This window comes from Schistocerca piceifrons, chromosome 4 (assembly GCF_021461385.2).
Source record: "Schistocerca piceifrons isolate TAMUIC-IGC-003096 chromosome 4, iqSchPice1.1, whole genome shotgun sequence".
Lineage (NCBI taxonomy): Eukaryota > Metazoa > Arthropoda > Insecta > Orthoptera > Acrididae > Schistocerca > Schistocerca piceifrons.
In genome coordinates this window covers 6,587,900-6,602,450 of record NC_060141.1, presented here as the reverse complement: position 1 = coordinate 6,602,450, position 14,551 = coordinate 6,587,900, and the positions used below count along the sequence as shown (strand labels likewise).

General features: G+C 45.3%; 1 protein-coding gene across 1 annotated transcript in view; it reads left to right on the top strand.

The window, feature by feature from the left end:
* LOC124795537 overlaps positions 1 to 14,551 on the top strand; it is a 318,628-nt gene that overhangs the window by 234,908 nt on the left and 69,169 nt on the right. The window contains exons 9-10 of the mRNA XM_047259608.1: positions 4,638 to 4,778; positions 8,851 to 9,364. Coding sequence (XP_047115564.1) covers positions 4,638 to 4,778; positions 8,851 to 9,364 — 655 coding nt within the window. The remainder of the gene's footprint in view (positions 1 to 4,637; positions 4,779 to 8,850; positions 9,365 to 14,551) is intronic.

The following is a 14,551-nucleotide window of genomic DNA, read 5'->3' as shown; positions in this document are numbered from 1 at the left end:
TATGCTTCGAGCATCGGTCTTTTTAGAGATGTACGAATTTTCACTAGCTTTTGCTTCACGACAGTTTCGCGTTTCTTTTTTTTTGCGAGTTATTATGAGGGCGAACTTAAAAACTAATGCATCCGAACTTTTTAGTCTGTTCTTACTATTAGTAGAGGTATTACACACCATGCGTATTACTCGATCGACTTTCGCACTTCGCTGACGCAAATTGCAACGCCCTGCCGTTGCGTGTAACATGGCGGTGCGCGAGAAAGAGCGCGCTGTAATCGAGTTTCTAACCGCAAAATACGTGCTTCCAGCTGAGATACGTAGAAGAATGAATACTGCATACGGTGACGATTGTATCGACACCAGTAGTGATCCACTTTGTGCTGTTCGTGCTCGTAATGAAGGTATGACGGAGGCTCTAACCTCAGCGTGTGTGACAGATCTGGGCGTGGGCGACCGCGCGCGGCAACCGATGAGACTCATCAGAGAAAAACGCCGGATAACACAGACATGTCACGCGAGCGTATACAGGCCATCATTAGGGAATGAGATGCAGAAAACTGCGTGCAGGGTGGGCACCTAGAATGCTCACTTCTGTCGTGAAACAGAGGAAATTAAGCACTTGTCAACGGTTTCACTTTCGTTTTAAGCTTAAGGGTGATGGGTTGCTTAACGAAACTGTGACCAGTGACGGAAGCTGGGTCACCATTTTGACCCCGCAAACAACAGAGCATTAACCCGCCAGAGTAGCCGAGAGCGCTAACTCGCTGCTTCCTGGACTCGGGTAGGCGCGCCGGACCCGGATCGAATCCCCCCAGCGGATTAACGACGACGCCCGGTGTGCGGGCCAGCCTGGATTGTGGTTTTCAGGCGGTTTTCAACATGCTTCTAGGTGAATACCGGGCTGGTCCCCACGTCCCGCCTCAGTTACACGACTCGCAGACATTTGAAACACATTGACGCTATTTGACGATTTACACGAGACACAGACAGCTGGGTTACACTAAGTCCGTCGCAGGGGGTATGGGGTGGCGGCAGGAAGGGCATCGGCCACCCCTTAACTTAACCATGCCAAATCCGTACTTAACCCTGTCGACCCTGCGCACAGTGCGGGATAAAGGCAGTAGCAAAAGAAAGAAAGAAGAAAAGAAACAATAGAGCATCAGTGGCGAAACTTAAAATACACCTTCGAGGACTTCACTTTGATAGCGATGAAGTGATGCCAACAGAACAGAGGTTGTGTCTCCGTCAACAAAGTCAGACATTCAACAGTGACTGGAGCAACAAAATGGTCTCTCGTTGGGAGAAATCTGTTCGTCGCGACGGTGACTATGTTGAGAAATAAATAGTAGACCAGAAGAATAAAGATGTAGGATGTTAATATCGGTTGTTCTATTTAAAAAGCTCTAAGAGATTTAACACAAAAAATTCGGATGCATTACTTCTCAGAACGTCTTCATATTAAACGACCGTAACTCACTTGCTCGGCACACACATATCTAAAGCGAGATTTACAGATACAACTTTGCCGATAATTCCTCTGCGTCTATCACATTGGAATTATTGATGATCATTCATTGGCTAAGTAAGATGTTAACAACTGCCCTTCTACACTTTGCAACATAGAAACTCTCCTAGCCTTCCTGCTGGACTTACTAACTTCAGTAGCCCCCGTTACAGTTATGACATGGTCACAAATCCTTTTCTCTGTGCTGACACGGTCGTGTCTACGGTTACTGCACAAGGTCTGAAATATTTCCACTGCGTGTGAGCTGTCTACCTAGCTGATCAAGACAGTTTTCAAAGAATACTGGGTCTGTTCAAAAAATTACGGAACACACGTAATTTCGTTGGAGCGAAATTCGGTTGACAACCCTGAACACACTTATGTTTAATGTGTATCTGCCGGAAGTTTCAGTGTTCAGTGCTGTATTGAGTAGAACTTCGTGTCGCACAGTCTGCGAATTCGGAGATTGCAGAGTCCCCATTAAATTTTGCACGAAACTCAAGAAAACCTTTACAGAGACACGCCAAATGATGCAGAAAGCCTACGGTGCTGAGTGCTTAAGCCGCACTCGGTGTTACGAATGGTTCACTCGGTTTAAAAATGGCCGGACGGAAGTTCAAGATGACACTTACTCAGGACACCCTTGGCCGTGCACCTATGACGCTCATGTCAGGAAGGTCAACGAAACTGTGCCTGCCACTCGAAGAGTGACTATCCCAGAGACTGAAGAAGAATGTAACATTTCAATTGTACCATGTCATGAAATCCTGATGCAGCATCATGCAATGCATTGTGTTGCTGCCAAGTTCGTCCCACGGCGCATGAATCAATACCAGAGGGACCTTCGCCTCGCAATCTCTGAAGAGCTTTTGGATGGTGCAAATGAGAACTAGATGTTCCTTAAGAGAATGGTAACTGGTGATGAGACGTGGGTCTACGGTTATGGTGTTGAGCCCAAGGCACAATCTCCACACTCCAAAAATCTCCAAGTCAAGAAAAGCTCGTTAGGTCAGATCAGCTGAAATGTGAAAGCCATGCTGATAGTTTTCTTTGACTTTGAACGATTAGTTCATGAAGAATTCATGCTACAGGGACAGATTGTTAATCGATGGTGCTTCTGGGACGTGTTGCAACGCCTGCGAGCAAATGTGAGAAAGGCCGGCCGGAGTGGCCGAGTGGTTCTAGGCGCTACAGTCTGGAGCTGCGCGATCGCTACGGTCGCAGGTTCGAATCCTGCCTCGGGCATGGATGTGTGTGATGTCCTTAGGTTAGTTAGGTTTAAGTAGTTCTAAGTTCTAGGGGACTGATGACCACAGCAGTTGAGTCCCATAGTGCTCAGAGCCATTTGAACCATTTTTTCGCTACACTCTACAAGTACTAGCAATTTGTAACGCGAATTTCCGAACACCCCGTATATGCACAATGACTTTAGAGAACGATTTAACCTCTTATGGCCTGAATTTTTGTTATTCGGCGTTGACAATTATCAATTTTTTTTTCATTGTGGTAATTTGGAAACTGGCTTACTACAGAGAAAACTGAAGGAATTTATATCTTTGATCTTTTATTTCATTTTTTTTCCAAAAGTGATTTCAGAACTGTGTCAGGTCGTAATGGTCCAGTCGTCGACAAACATTACTTCAAGAGCTCTGGTTTTGATAAAATCAGTTTGTTCTCCCGTTGACACGTAATAACATTTTACATTGGGAACACTTTGAATGAGTTCTTGATTCTACATCGTAAATAGCGTAGTTTTCCCATTTTCCTCGAATAGCAGTGAAATCTGACCATGGGCCAATGTTTTCGATTCAGACTTCATTTGATATTGAAGCTCCCTTCATTCTTCTAAAAATAATTGGGAGATATTTCTTGTTACCATTGCCTTCTTCAGCTAGAAATACGTGGAAATATTCTGTTGATGATGACATATGTCATGGTGTCATTTTTTGTTTCTTTGGCCTGCAAAACTGATGAGCTCAAATTTTTCAAGAACGCTTTTCGTCTCAGAATCGCTACTTTCTCGAGCTGGTGTATCAGCGTCAGATGTGGAAAAATTTCTACAGTAGCTTCATTATCTAACTTCATTATCTTCTTACCTTCCAGTTTTCTTGCCATGGCCTGTCATGTAAAACATGAAGCTATAGACCTCATGGGACATACGAATACAGAAAGTTTTCAATGTTTTGTGCTTCTACACAGTTATTATCATAAACAGATTTACCACGAAACTGAAGAAAATATCTAAGGTCCAGATTACCACAGTAAACAACCAAACCCAAGCACAGGATCACCCCATCCAGCTACATGCAATCAAATAATGTGACCTCTATAAGTGCTGAGATTCAAACGTTGTTAACATATCGGAGAACTTTTATAGGTGTTTTATCTCTGGAGCCACAGATAATACATCCATAAAAGTTCCACGATATGTTATCAGTGTACAAAACTAAGAATAAATGGAGCGCAACAGTCCTAACAAACTCCTAACGAAAGAGAATATTTTATACTTCCTTTTTTAAAGCATGACTGAGAAGTCGTGACAGATCATAAAGCGTTAAAGAAAATAGCTGATAGTCTCTGTTAGCATTTTTGGCGGTTTTCTCCCAGTTTTAAGGCGAATGCCTCGACGTGGCAACCGCCAACGGACACCGAAACATCAAAAGAATACAAATTCCAAAAGACCAAGTATGCAGATAAACTGTGGCACAAGAGGTTGAATGTTTCCCTCAGCCTAAGTTGAAAGTCTGATACTCATACTCAGCATCCTCCCATCAGGTGTGGCCCAGTGTATGGAAGAACTTTAAGGGTTAACACGGAGCCCATGAATGTGTAGGAGGATGTCGGTCATCACTGTGTCAGGAGTTGGGAACTAGTTGATGGGTCACAACAACAACAACAACAACAACAACAACAACAAAAGATACAGGTGACTGCTATGAGTAGCTTACAACAAATAATGATATAATGTTTCGTAATACACGAACTTCCTTTCAACCAGGCGCTGTTAGCCATTGTCTAATAATTTCTGCTCGTTTATCTAATGGCACATTAGAGTGAATGTAAAGTTCTGCTAGCAAAACCTCGCTCAGTTTCCAGCAGTCAGTGCCACACGAGTGAGACTGTTTCCCCTTTTCTGCAGTGGCCGTGCCGCGCAACGTGTCGGAGCAGATGCTGGAGCAGATGTTCTTCCAGCAGGACAACGCGCTGCAGGAGCCGGAGAGCCAGGACTCGCAGACTGCAGCTGTCGAGACGTCGCACGCCCGCAAGGAGGTCACGAAAGGTGAGCAGCCTCGCCGGCCCATGCTGCCGCCTCGCCTGCTGCCATTACCGACTCCCCAGTAGCGGTACTCCACTGTCTGTAAGACGAACGTGGTCGACTCGCACCTGTCAGAAATTTCCTATCAGTTGCTGACGAATACACAACGCCAGCAAGATCCACAAGAGCTTCATTTACTACAGCAAACACTCCTCCCCCTTGTAGAAGATTCGGTCCACCGAGATGTGGACTGCAGTTAACTCTGCACGTTACTTAACCTTCCTACTACCAAGAATTTTTTGTTTCACTGAGTACCACTGTGATGAAAAAGACCCAAAATAATTTGCTCAGGATATACTGGCAGTATTTTAATGAACTAACGTAAAAACACACACAACAGATGTTCTATGTAGCAGTCATTATTCTATTTTTTTTATAAATGTTACTTTCAAGAAACATAAATAAATTTAGACTGGGTCATACTGACTCCAGTGCTACTCAGCGCAAAAAAAAAACCATCAATAAGTTTTCATGTGTTGTAAATATGGAACTGAAGAAAACACCATTCAGTACAGTTGACACAGTGGGAGAAATTCGTATATTTGGAAATGACAGCTTTGAAAATAAGGAAGATACGAGGCTTGTCCAGAAAGTAAGTTCCGATCAGATGTGTAATGAAAACTACATTAAAAATCAGAAACGTTTTATTTGGGACAGTTGGCTAAACCTTCCAGCTACTTCTCACATAGTCGCCGCTCCAGCTACGACATCTGTCGCATCGTTATACCAGCTTTCCAATACCCTCGTCATAGAAGGCAACCGCCTGTGCTTCCCGCCAATTCTCTACGCTCATCTATAGCTCGTTGTCTCTGCGAAAATGTAGTCTTCATAGCCAGTATTTAATGTGAGCAGAGACGAAACACAGAGGGAGCCAATTACCGGCTGTAGTGCGGGTGATCAAACACTTCCCATCGAAAACGCTGCAGGAGCATTCTCATTGCCCCTGGAGATTGCAGCCGAGAATTGCCACGACGTAGAAACCGTATGATAGTGCTGTAATGTGGGTTGCATAACATCAGGTGAAATGTCTCACCAGGACCTCATATTTGGCGGGAGACACTATTTTACACGCATCTTTATGTGCTCACCATGCGCTCAGAACTGAAAAGAGCGAAGTGATGCAACCGACAGAGGTACTAGAGACACTGCCAAACACATGTGTGCCAAGCTTCATTAGATTTTCACAGTGGTTTACATTTCTTGACCGATCGGAACTTACTTTCCGAATATCCTTCGTATATAATCCCAATGTGTCTATGGGGTCATTTGACCCCAGTAGTACTAGTTCTACAAGGAGGGTTAAATATCACATTTTATATTATTTCTTTTTTGCATTTGTACACGTTTCGTATCAACTACTCCTACACTAGCCTAGTAAAGTCTACAGTGTGTAAGCGGCTCGTATGCTTGACTGTTTACACTCTAAAGGTGATCCACTCAGTGGGTGTATGGTGAGCAGGCAGTTCAGAAGGTTGGGTGCTTTGCCGTCGTAGATAGATGTAGCCTGCATAAGTTAGAACCGGAATCAAAATGGATGAGACTCCCATACATCGCAGGATATAGGGTTAAACCTCGACCTTTCCAAACCCCAAGCTGTACTCGTTGGTTTTTCTAAGTTCGTTAGGCCGAGGTAGCTGGAGTCACCACCTTCTCTAACCCTAAATGAGACAAATATCAATTTATCTTCATTAGCAAGTAGTGTAGGAGTAATAATAGATGAAAAAAACCTCAGATAATTGTCGCTTTATCACTGTATTGCCGCCTGCTGGCCGCATGTGAAATCTGAGGCGTATCAAAAGCGTTGTCTATCCCAATGGCGCGTAGTCATCGGTGCATTCAGGCCTCTGTTGTGCAGGAACATTTTTAAAATACTCAGCAAAGGTGCGTGGGTGGCACGAAGGATGTTGCTAAACAGGGTGGGGGGGGGGGGGGGGGATGTCTGTGAGGAGCCTTCGAGGGATCCTTTGGCGTTTCATTTATGCACATGTCGGTGTGACACATCCCCGTGATTCTGCCACAGGAGGGCTGAAAAAGAATAAACTCCGTTTACTGCTTTGGGTCATGCTCGGACTTCATCTATAGTAGTGAACGCTTCCTAGCAGTTACATTCCGTATACCACAGAAAAAATTGCTGTCGCACTTCACTCGCCCAATGAGCCAGAAATTTTTCAATGTGATCTTAGAGCCGCGATGTCGCTAGAGGAGGGTAAGTCCAGGCGTGTCAACAATGTCTAAGGTTGTCGAGAGCGTTGTTCTGTTGCGCATCGCACTTTAACCTGTCGTTTCCGACCAAGAAATACAGTCAGTTCCACAAGGAAGTGTACGCCTTTGTCAGTATGAAATGAAAGACTGTTATAAATACATATTTACGTGAAAATACATCTTATTACTAATTGCACAATTACGTAATAGTTAATCCAATCGCTGCCATTATCGATTACAGCTTGCACCTTTTTGGCATGCTTTTCACGATATTTTATGCATATTCTCTCTTTGACGATCTCCATATGGTCCTCATGTTATATGACAGGTGCTTCAAAGTATATACTGGTTTTCCTTTAAGCTTCATGTTGATATATAACTAAACATTTTTGTTCGGATTAGCATCGGGAGATATTGCAGGCCAATTCATCGTGGACACCCCATTCTCTTGTTTTCACGCTGTGTAGAGACGGCTGCGATGGTTCTGATCATTATTACCTTGAAACAGCCAGTTTACCTCGCTCGAAACAAATAGCTTCTTAACGTACCTCAGAAGGCATTTTTGATAAATATTATACATTTTTCCAGCGTTAAAATTGGGTGTAAATAACAACAAGTAGCCAAAACTGCAATTGACAAAACAAAAAATTCAACTCTCTTGCTGTTTACGTGTACACTGTGCCCCCCCCCCCCCCCCCCCAAAAAAAATATGGTTGAAATGGCTCTGAGCACTATGGGACTTACCTTCTGAGGTCATCAGTCCCCTAGAACTTTGAACTATTTAAAGCTAACTAACGTAAAGACATCACACACATCCATGCCCGAGGCAGGTTTAGAACCTGAGACAGTAGCGGTCGCGCGGTTCCAGACTGTAGCGACTAGAACCGCTCGGTCACAGCGGCCGGCACAGTGTGCAATATCGCATTGAGTACAAATTGGAGACCACTACCAGTACCACTGTGGACGTTACATTTAAAACTATGGCGGACACCTTCTTGTGGAACTGACTGCATGTGAAAATGAACATCGCAGTGGAAGTGGTGGTTCCACTGGCCCCCTCTGCGCCACTTTGTGTGGCCTTATCTTGTAGCACAAACAATCCTGTCGGAGAAACATCCGCAACCGAGCGTTATACCAGAGGTTGACAATACCGCTACAGTTGTAAGGTTCTTTTGTTTACAACACGACCTGCCTCGGCCTCTTTTACGCCCATCTCCAGGCGTCGTAATTTGGTGCTGTGACTTTGAGCGCCGCGGTGGACGAGGACAAGACGCAGTGTGCTACCATCGAGCTCTGCGTTCTCCAGTTTCTCGAGTAGATTATGAGCTGTTGTGATGTGTCTGAAATGTTTTCCTTTGCCACCGAGCAGAAAATCGGGCAATGTCAACACTGGGCGTCACTCTTCTGCCATCCACCACAGAGACGCCAGGACAAGCGGTGAGATGTTCTAAGAGGCGGGTGTAACATGTTCCCATCGTGTGACACGTCAACGGTGGCGTTGAGTAAAATTGTGGTGAGGTTTGGAGCCAATGCGCGACATCCTTAAACGCATACTGCACCTCATCCGAACTGAGCTCTCGACTTTTTTCCACACGTGTCGACACTGTGTTGTTTGAAGCGTCGGTGAGCTTCAGGGTCATGTCGCAGGACGCCCCGCTTTTGTACCACGATAGAGCCGCATTTCTGCCTCACAATGGGAGAAATTACGGGGTTTCAAAAAATTCTCACTTTCATTGTGTTACGTGTTTTTAAAACGTGTATTTTTAGCCACAGAGTTACGTTGCTGCTAGCAGGCACAGTGAAACAGACACAGGTGTTTGCGGGCGCGTTGCAGCGACGAGCGCGGCGGGCGCGCAGCAGGCGTACGTGGGGCTGGTGGGCGGCCTGCTGGCGACGGGGCTGCTGCTGGCGCTGGCGGGGGCCGCCGTGCTGGTGGTGCGCCGCGGCCGCCAGAAGGTGGCGCTGCTGGCGGCCAAGCCGTGCGGCGGCTTCTCGCCGGCGGGCGGCGGCTGCGCGGCGGCGGCGGCGGCGGCGCTGCCCCGGGGGGCGGCCGGGGGCGGCGTCTCGATGCGCGGCCTGCAGCTGTCGACGCCGCCGGTGCTGGCGCGCGTGCTGGGGGTGGCCGGACACGCCAGGGTGGCCGCCGCCGCCCCCGCCGCCCCCGCGCCCCACGCCGCCGTCTGCAGCCTGTACGGCGGCCGCGGCGACGACAGCGCCAGCGCCAGCGGCAGCAACGGCGACGACAGCGAGAACTCGAGCGTGTACCACGAGCCCTACAAGCTGCTCTCCGCACAGCACGAGTACGGCTGCCTGCTGGCGCCCTCCAAGAGCCACGACTTCGCCGGTCAGTACCACCACCTCGTCTCCTAACTAATTTTGCTTTTCCTCTGCCCACGCATTCCGAACTTGTAGCTACTGTAACTGAAATACGATAGAATCCACTACTCGTGTATCCATCACTATACGAAGGATAACTGTAAATATTTATCAACCTGCTGCTGTGGATCTGGGTGAGAACGTTACACCTTCGTTCTCTCTCCCTCTTTTTTTTCTCTGACTGGGTTGATGCGATCCACCATCAATTCCTGTCTTGTGCCACCGTCTTCATCTCACAGTAGCACTTGCAATCTACGTCCTCAATTACACTGAAGTGCCAAAGAAAGTGGTACACCTCCCTAATATCGTGTTGGGTCCCAGCGAGCATACAGAAGTGACGCAACACGACGTGGAATGGATTCGACTAATGTTTAAAGTAGTGCTGGAGGGAACTGACACTGTCAATACTGCACGGCTGTCCATACATCCGTCAGATTACGAGAGAGTGGAGATCTCTTCTGAACGGCACATTGCAAGCCATACCATATATCCTCAATAATGTTCATATCTTGGGAGTTTGGTGGCCGGCGGAAGTTTTTAAACTCAAAAGAATGTTCCTGGAGCCACTCTGTAGCAATTCTGGACGCGTGGGGTGTCGCATTGTCTTGCTGGAATGGCTCTAGTTCGTCCGAATCCACAATGGACATGACTGGAAGCAGGTGATCAGACACCATGTTTACATACGTCTCTCCTGTCAGAGTCGTATCGAGACGTACCAGCCGTTCCATACCACTCCACCTGCACACGTCCCACAACATTGCAGAGGCTCCACCGGCTACAATAGTCCCCTGCTGACATCCAGGGTCCTTGGATTCATGAGCCTGTCCCCATACCCGTACACGTCCATCTGCTCGATACAACTTGAAACCAGACTCGTCCGACCAGGCAACATGTTTCCTACCATCAACAGTCCTATGTCGGTATTGACGGGCCCAGCCGACGCGTAAAGCTTTCTGTCGTGTTCAATGGTACAGGTTTGTGCCATCGGTTCCGAAAGCCCATATCGATGACGTTTCGTCGAATGGTTCTCATGCTGACACTTGCTGATGGCCAAGTTTTGCAGTCTGCAGCAATTTGCGGAAGTATTGCACTTCTGTCACGTTGAACGATTCTCTTCAGTCGTCGTTGGTCCCGTTTTTGCAGGATATTTTTCCGCCCGCAGCGATGTCAGAGATCTGATGTTTCACCGGATTCCTGATATTCATACTACACTTGTGAAATTGTCGTGCGGGAAAATCCCCACTTCATTGCTACTTCGGAGAGGCTGTATCCCACCGATCGTGCGTCGACTATAACAAACCCACTGAAATCTTGATAACCTGCCTTTGCGGCAGGAATAACCCATCTAACAACTACGCCAGACACTTGTTGTCTTACACAGGCGTTGCCGACCGCAGCACCGTATTCTGCCTGCTTACGTATCTCTGTATTTGAATATGCATGCCTATACAAGATTCTATGGCGCTGCAGTATATTTGCTGGACGTATTCCAATCTCCGTCTGTCTGTACAGCTTTTACCCTCTACAGCTCCCTCTACTACTATCGAAGTTATTCCCTGATATCTTAACATATCTTGTATCATCCCGTCCCTTTTCCTTGTCAGTGTTTTCCATATATTCCCTTCCTCTCCGTTTCTGCTCATGACCTCCTCATTCCTTATCACACCACCAAATTTACAACATTCGTCTGTAGCACCACATCTCAAATGCTGTGTTCTCTTCTGTTCCGGTTTTTCGTCTCCATGTTCCACTACCCTACAATTCTGTGCTTCAAAGATACGTTCTCAGAAATGTCTTCCTGAAATTAAGGCCTACGTTTGATTCTAGTAGACTTCTCTTGGCCAGAAATGCCTTTTTTCCCAGTGCTAGTCTGCTTTTGATGTCTTTCTTGCTCTGTCCGCCATTGGTTATTTTATTGCCTAGGTAGAAGAATTCCTTAACTCCTACTTTGTGTCCATCAATCCTGATGTTAAGCTTCTCGCTCTTTTCATTTCTGCAACTTCTCATTACTTTTCTTTACTATCAGTTCATATTCTCTACTCCTTAGATGTTCGTTCCATTCAGCACACCCTGTAATTCTTCTTCACTTTCACTCAGGCTAGCAATGTCGTCACCGTGTCTTATCATTGACATCCTTTCACCTTCAATTTTAATTCCAATCTTGAATCTTTCTTTTATTCCCATCATTGTTTCTTAGAAGTGCAGAATATGGAGTAGACGTGGAAGACTACATCCCTGTCTTATTTCCTTTTTAATCCGAGCACTTGGTCTCCCGCTCCTATTACTCTCTCTTGTAGCTTACCCCTAATTTCGAACATCTTGTACCATTTTACATTATCGAGAGCATTTTCCCTGTCGACAAATCCTATGAACGTGGCTTGATTTGTTTTAGGCTTGCTTCCATTATCAATCGCAACGCCAGAATTGCCTCTCTCGGGCCATTTTACTTTTCCTAAAGTCAAACTAGATGTCATCTACGAGATTCACATTTTTTCCCCTTCTTCTTGCTATTATCCTGGTCAGCAACTTAGGTGCACGAGCTGTTAACCTTACTGTGTGATAATTCTGGGCCGGCCGGAGTGGCCGTGCGGTTCTAGGCACTACAGTCTGGAACCTGGCAACCGCTACGGTAGCAGGTTAGAATCCTGCCTCGGGCATGGATGTGTGTGATGTCCTTAGGGTAGTTAGGTTTAATTAGTTCTACGTTCTAGGCGACTGATGACCTCAGAAGTTAAGTCGCATAGTGCTCAGAGCCATTTGAACCATTTGATAATTCTGGCACTTGTCAGGTCTTGCCGTCTTCGCAGTTTTGTGGAAGATACTTTTCCGGAAGACAGATGGTATATCGCCAGACCGACACATTCTAAACCCCAACGTGAATAGTCATTTCGTTGCAACTTACCCCAATGATTTTAGAAATTTGATCGTAAGTCTTCCAGAGCTCTTTCAAATTCTGATTCTAATACTGGATCTCCTATCTCTTCTATATGGACTCCCGTTTTTCTTCCATCTCATCAGACCAGCCTTACTTCTCGCAGAGGCCTTCAGTGTACTCTTTCTATCCATCCTCTCTCCCCTCTGCGCTTCGACTGAAACGCCTATTCATTACCCGCGCATCTACGGCCTCAGAGAACATCAAGCATATCGTCACGTCCTAGTACTGCCGCATCCCACTACTTTGCGCATTTATTCTTCCTAACTAGTATCTTTAACTTCAGCCTGCTCTTCATCATTATGAAATTGTGATCTGAGTCTAAATCTGCTCCTGGGTACGCTTTAAATCTGGTATCTGATTTCGGGAGCTCTGTCTGACCACGATGTTATCTAAATGAAATCTCGCTCTTATCTCATTGCCTTTTCCGAGCATACCTCCTAGTCTTGAGTATTCGCTATTAACATCTGAAATTTATTACGGAACTCAATTAGTCTTTCTTCTCTCTCATTCCTACCACCAAACCCATGTTCTACCGTAACTCACTCTTTCTTCCCTTTAACTGCTCTGGCAGTAGCCATGTTTCCAGAATAAATTACTGGATTTCAGCCCTGTCTGATATGCAAACAACTGTACTTCATAAATGCAGAAAAATTTTGGGCATCTTTGTGCCATTGCAAGTTGTTACTGTTTTTGATTTCTGTAAAATGGAAACATGATTTACATTATATTTATTCTAAGTGAAATCTATAAACAGTTGTCGAGTATTGTTATTATCCTAATTCTGGTGCACTTGTGGGTAATGTAGGACTGTCTACACAGTACTGTAGATTCGTTGGTTGCCATCTGCAATTACAATTACGTTACTGTGAGTTTTGTTCTTAAGGTTAGCAAATCATTTAATGTATAAACTTAACTTTGTTGTGTGAAAATATTTCGTGACTATATGTTACTGTTACACTTACTTTCAATTTATCCGTTCTCATCTGAATTCTCATCCGCTGTGAAAATGCACACACAAATACATGTTTTCGTGCAACTTCGCTCGCAATTTTCACTTTTTCGCTTTACAAAACACAGCGTTTCTATAACTGTTGTATGCCCAGTCCTTAATTATGATAATTTGTTCTCATATCAGTCTGGCGCAAATATGAACTTGTTTACTTTGACCCTTGTTCAAAAATGGTTCAAATGGCTCTGAGCACTATGGGACTTAACTTCTGAGGTCATCAGTCCCCTAGAACTTAGAACTACTTAAACCTAACTAACCCAAGGACAACACACACATCCATGCCCGAGGCAGGATTCGAACCTGCGACCGGAGCTTGACCCTTGTATTCCCTCCCTCTGTCTCTCTTTCTTTCTCTCTCTCTCTCTCTCTCTCTCTCTCTCTCTCTCTCTCTCTCTCTCACACACACACACACACACACACACACACACACACACACACACACACACACACACGCTCTGTGTGTTTGTGCTCATGGGTGCGTGTGCGTGCGTATCTGATTCAGTGGAGAATTAGCCGCCAAATCACTTTGCCTTCGGATTTGTCATGGCGTTTCTAGAGAAAGCGGAAGAACAAAAGTGTGAGAGCCGGTGAAGACATCTGAAGCTGTCAGGTTGTTAATGAGAGGAGGAGTACAACGTAAAATTCAATAGATAGCGAGAGAAGGTTTGATTATCTTGAAAAACGTGTAAAGTATCTGAGAAACAATTCTGACATTAAATTAGGTAGGCGGAATAACTACTGCATGATCGTGGAATTTGTAGGATAAAAAACTTTCAGAAATGTAAATTGGAAACGATATTTACAACTCCCTCAAGTACGCTATGAACAGATAGCGTTGATTTAAAACACCTGCAGAAACCAGACTGAATCTAATGAAAAACCAGCAAATATTAAAACCTTTTTTGTATTCTACTTTATCATCACTGTAACTCAAACGTCGAGGCTCCTTTGAAATAAGTGTTAGATATCAATAGGAAGGTTCACCTTTGTAGCTGGTAGTTTGGAAGAATTGCATAGCACGAAAGTCTCCAAAAAATAGACAAATGAAATGGAGAAAGTACGAAAAAAACAGACAACTTTGACAGTCATCCATATTTTACAAAAGAGACAAACGCAGCATCAGTACCGTAGGAAATCTAGTGAAGGTCATACGTGCGTGAGCCGACGCAAAGAGGGCATAAACATCTGGCACATCTGGAGATAGACTTTTCCAGA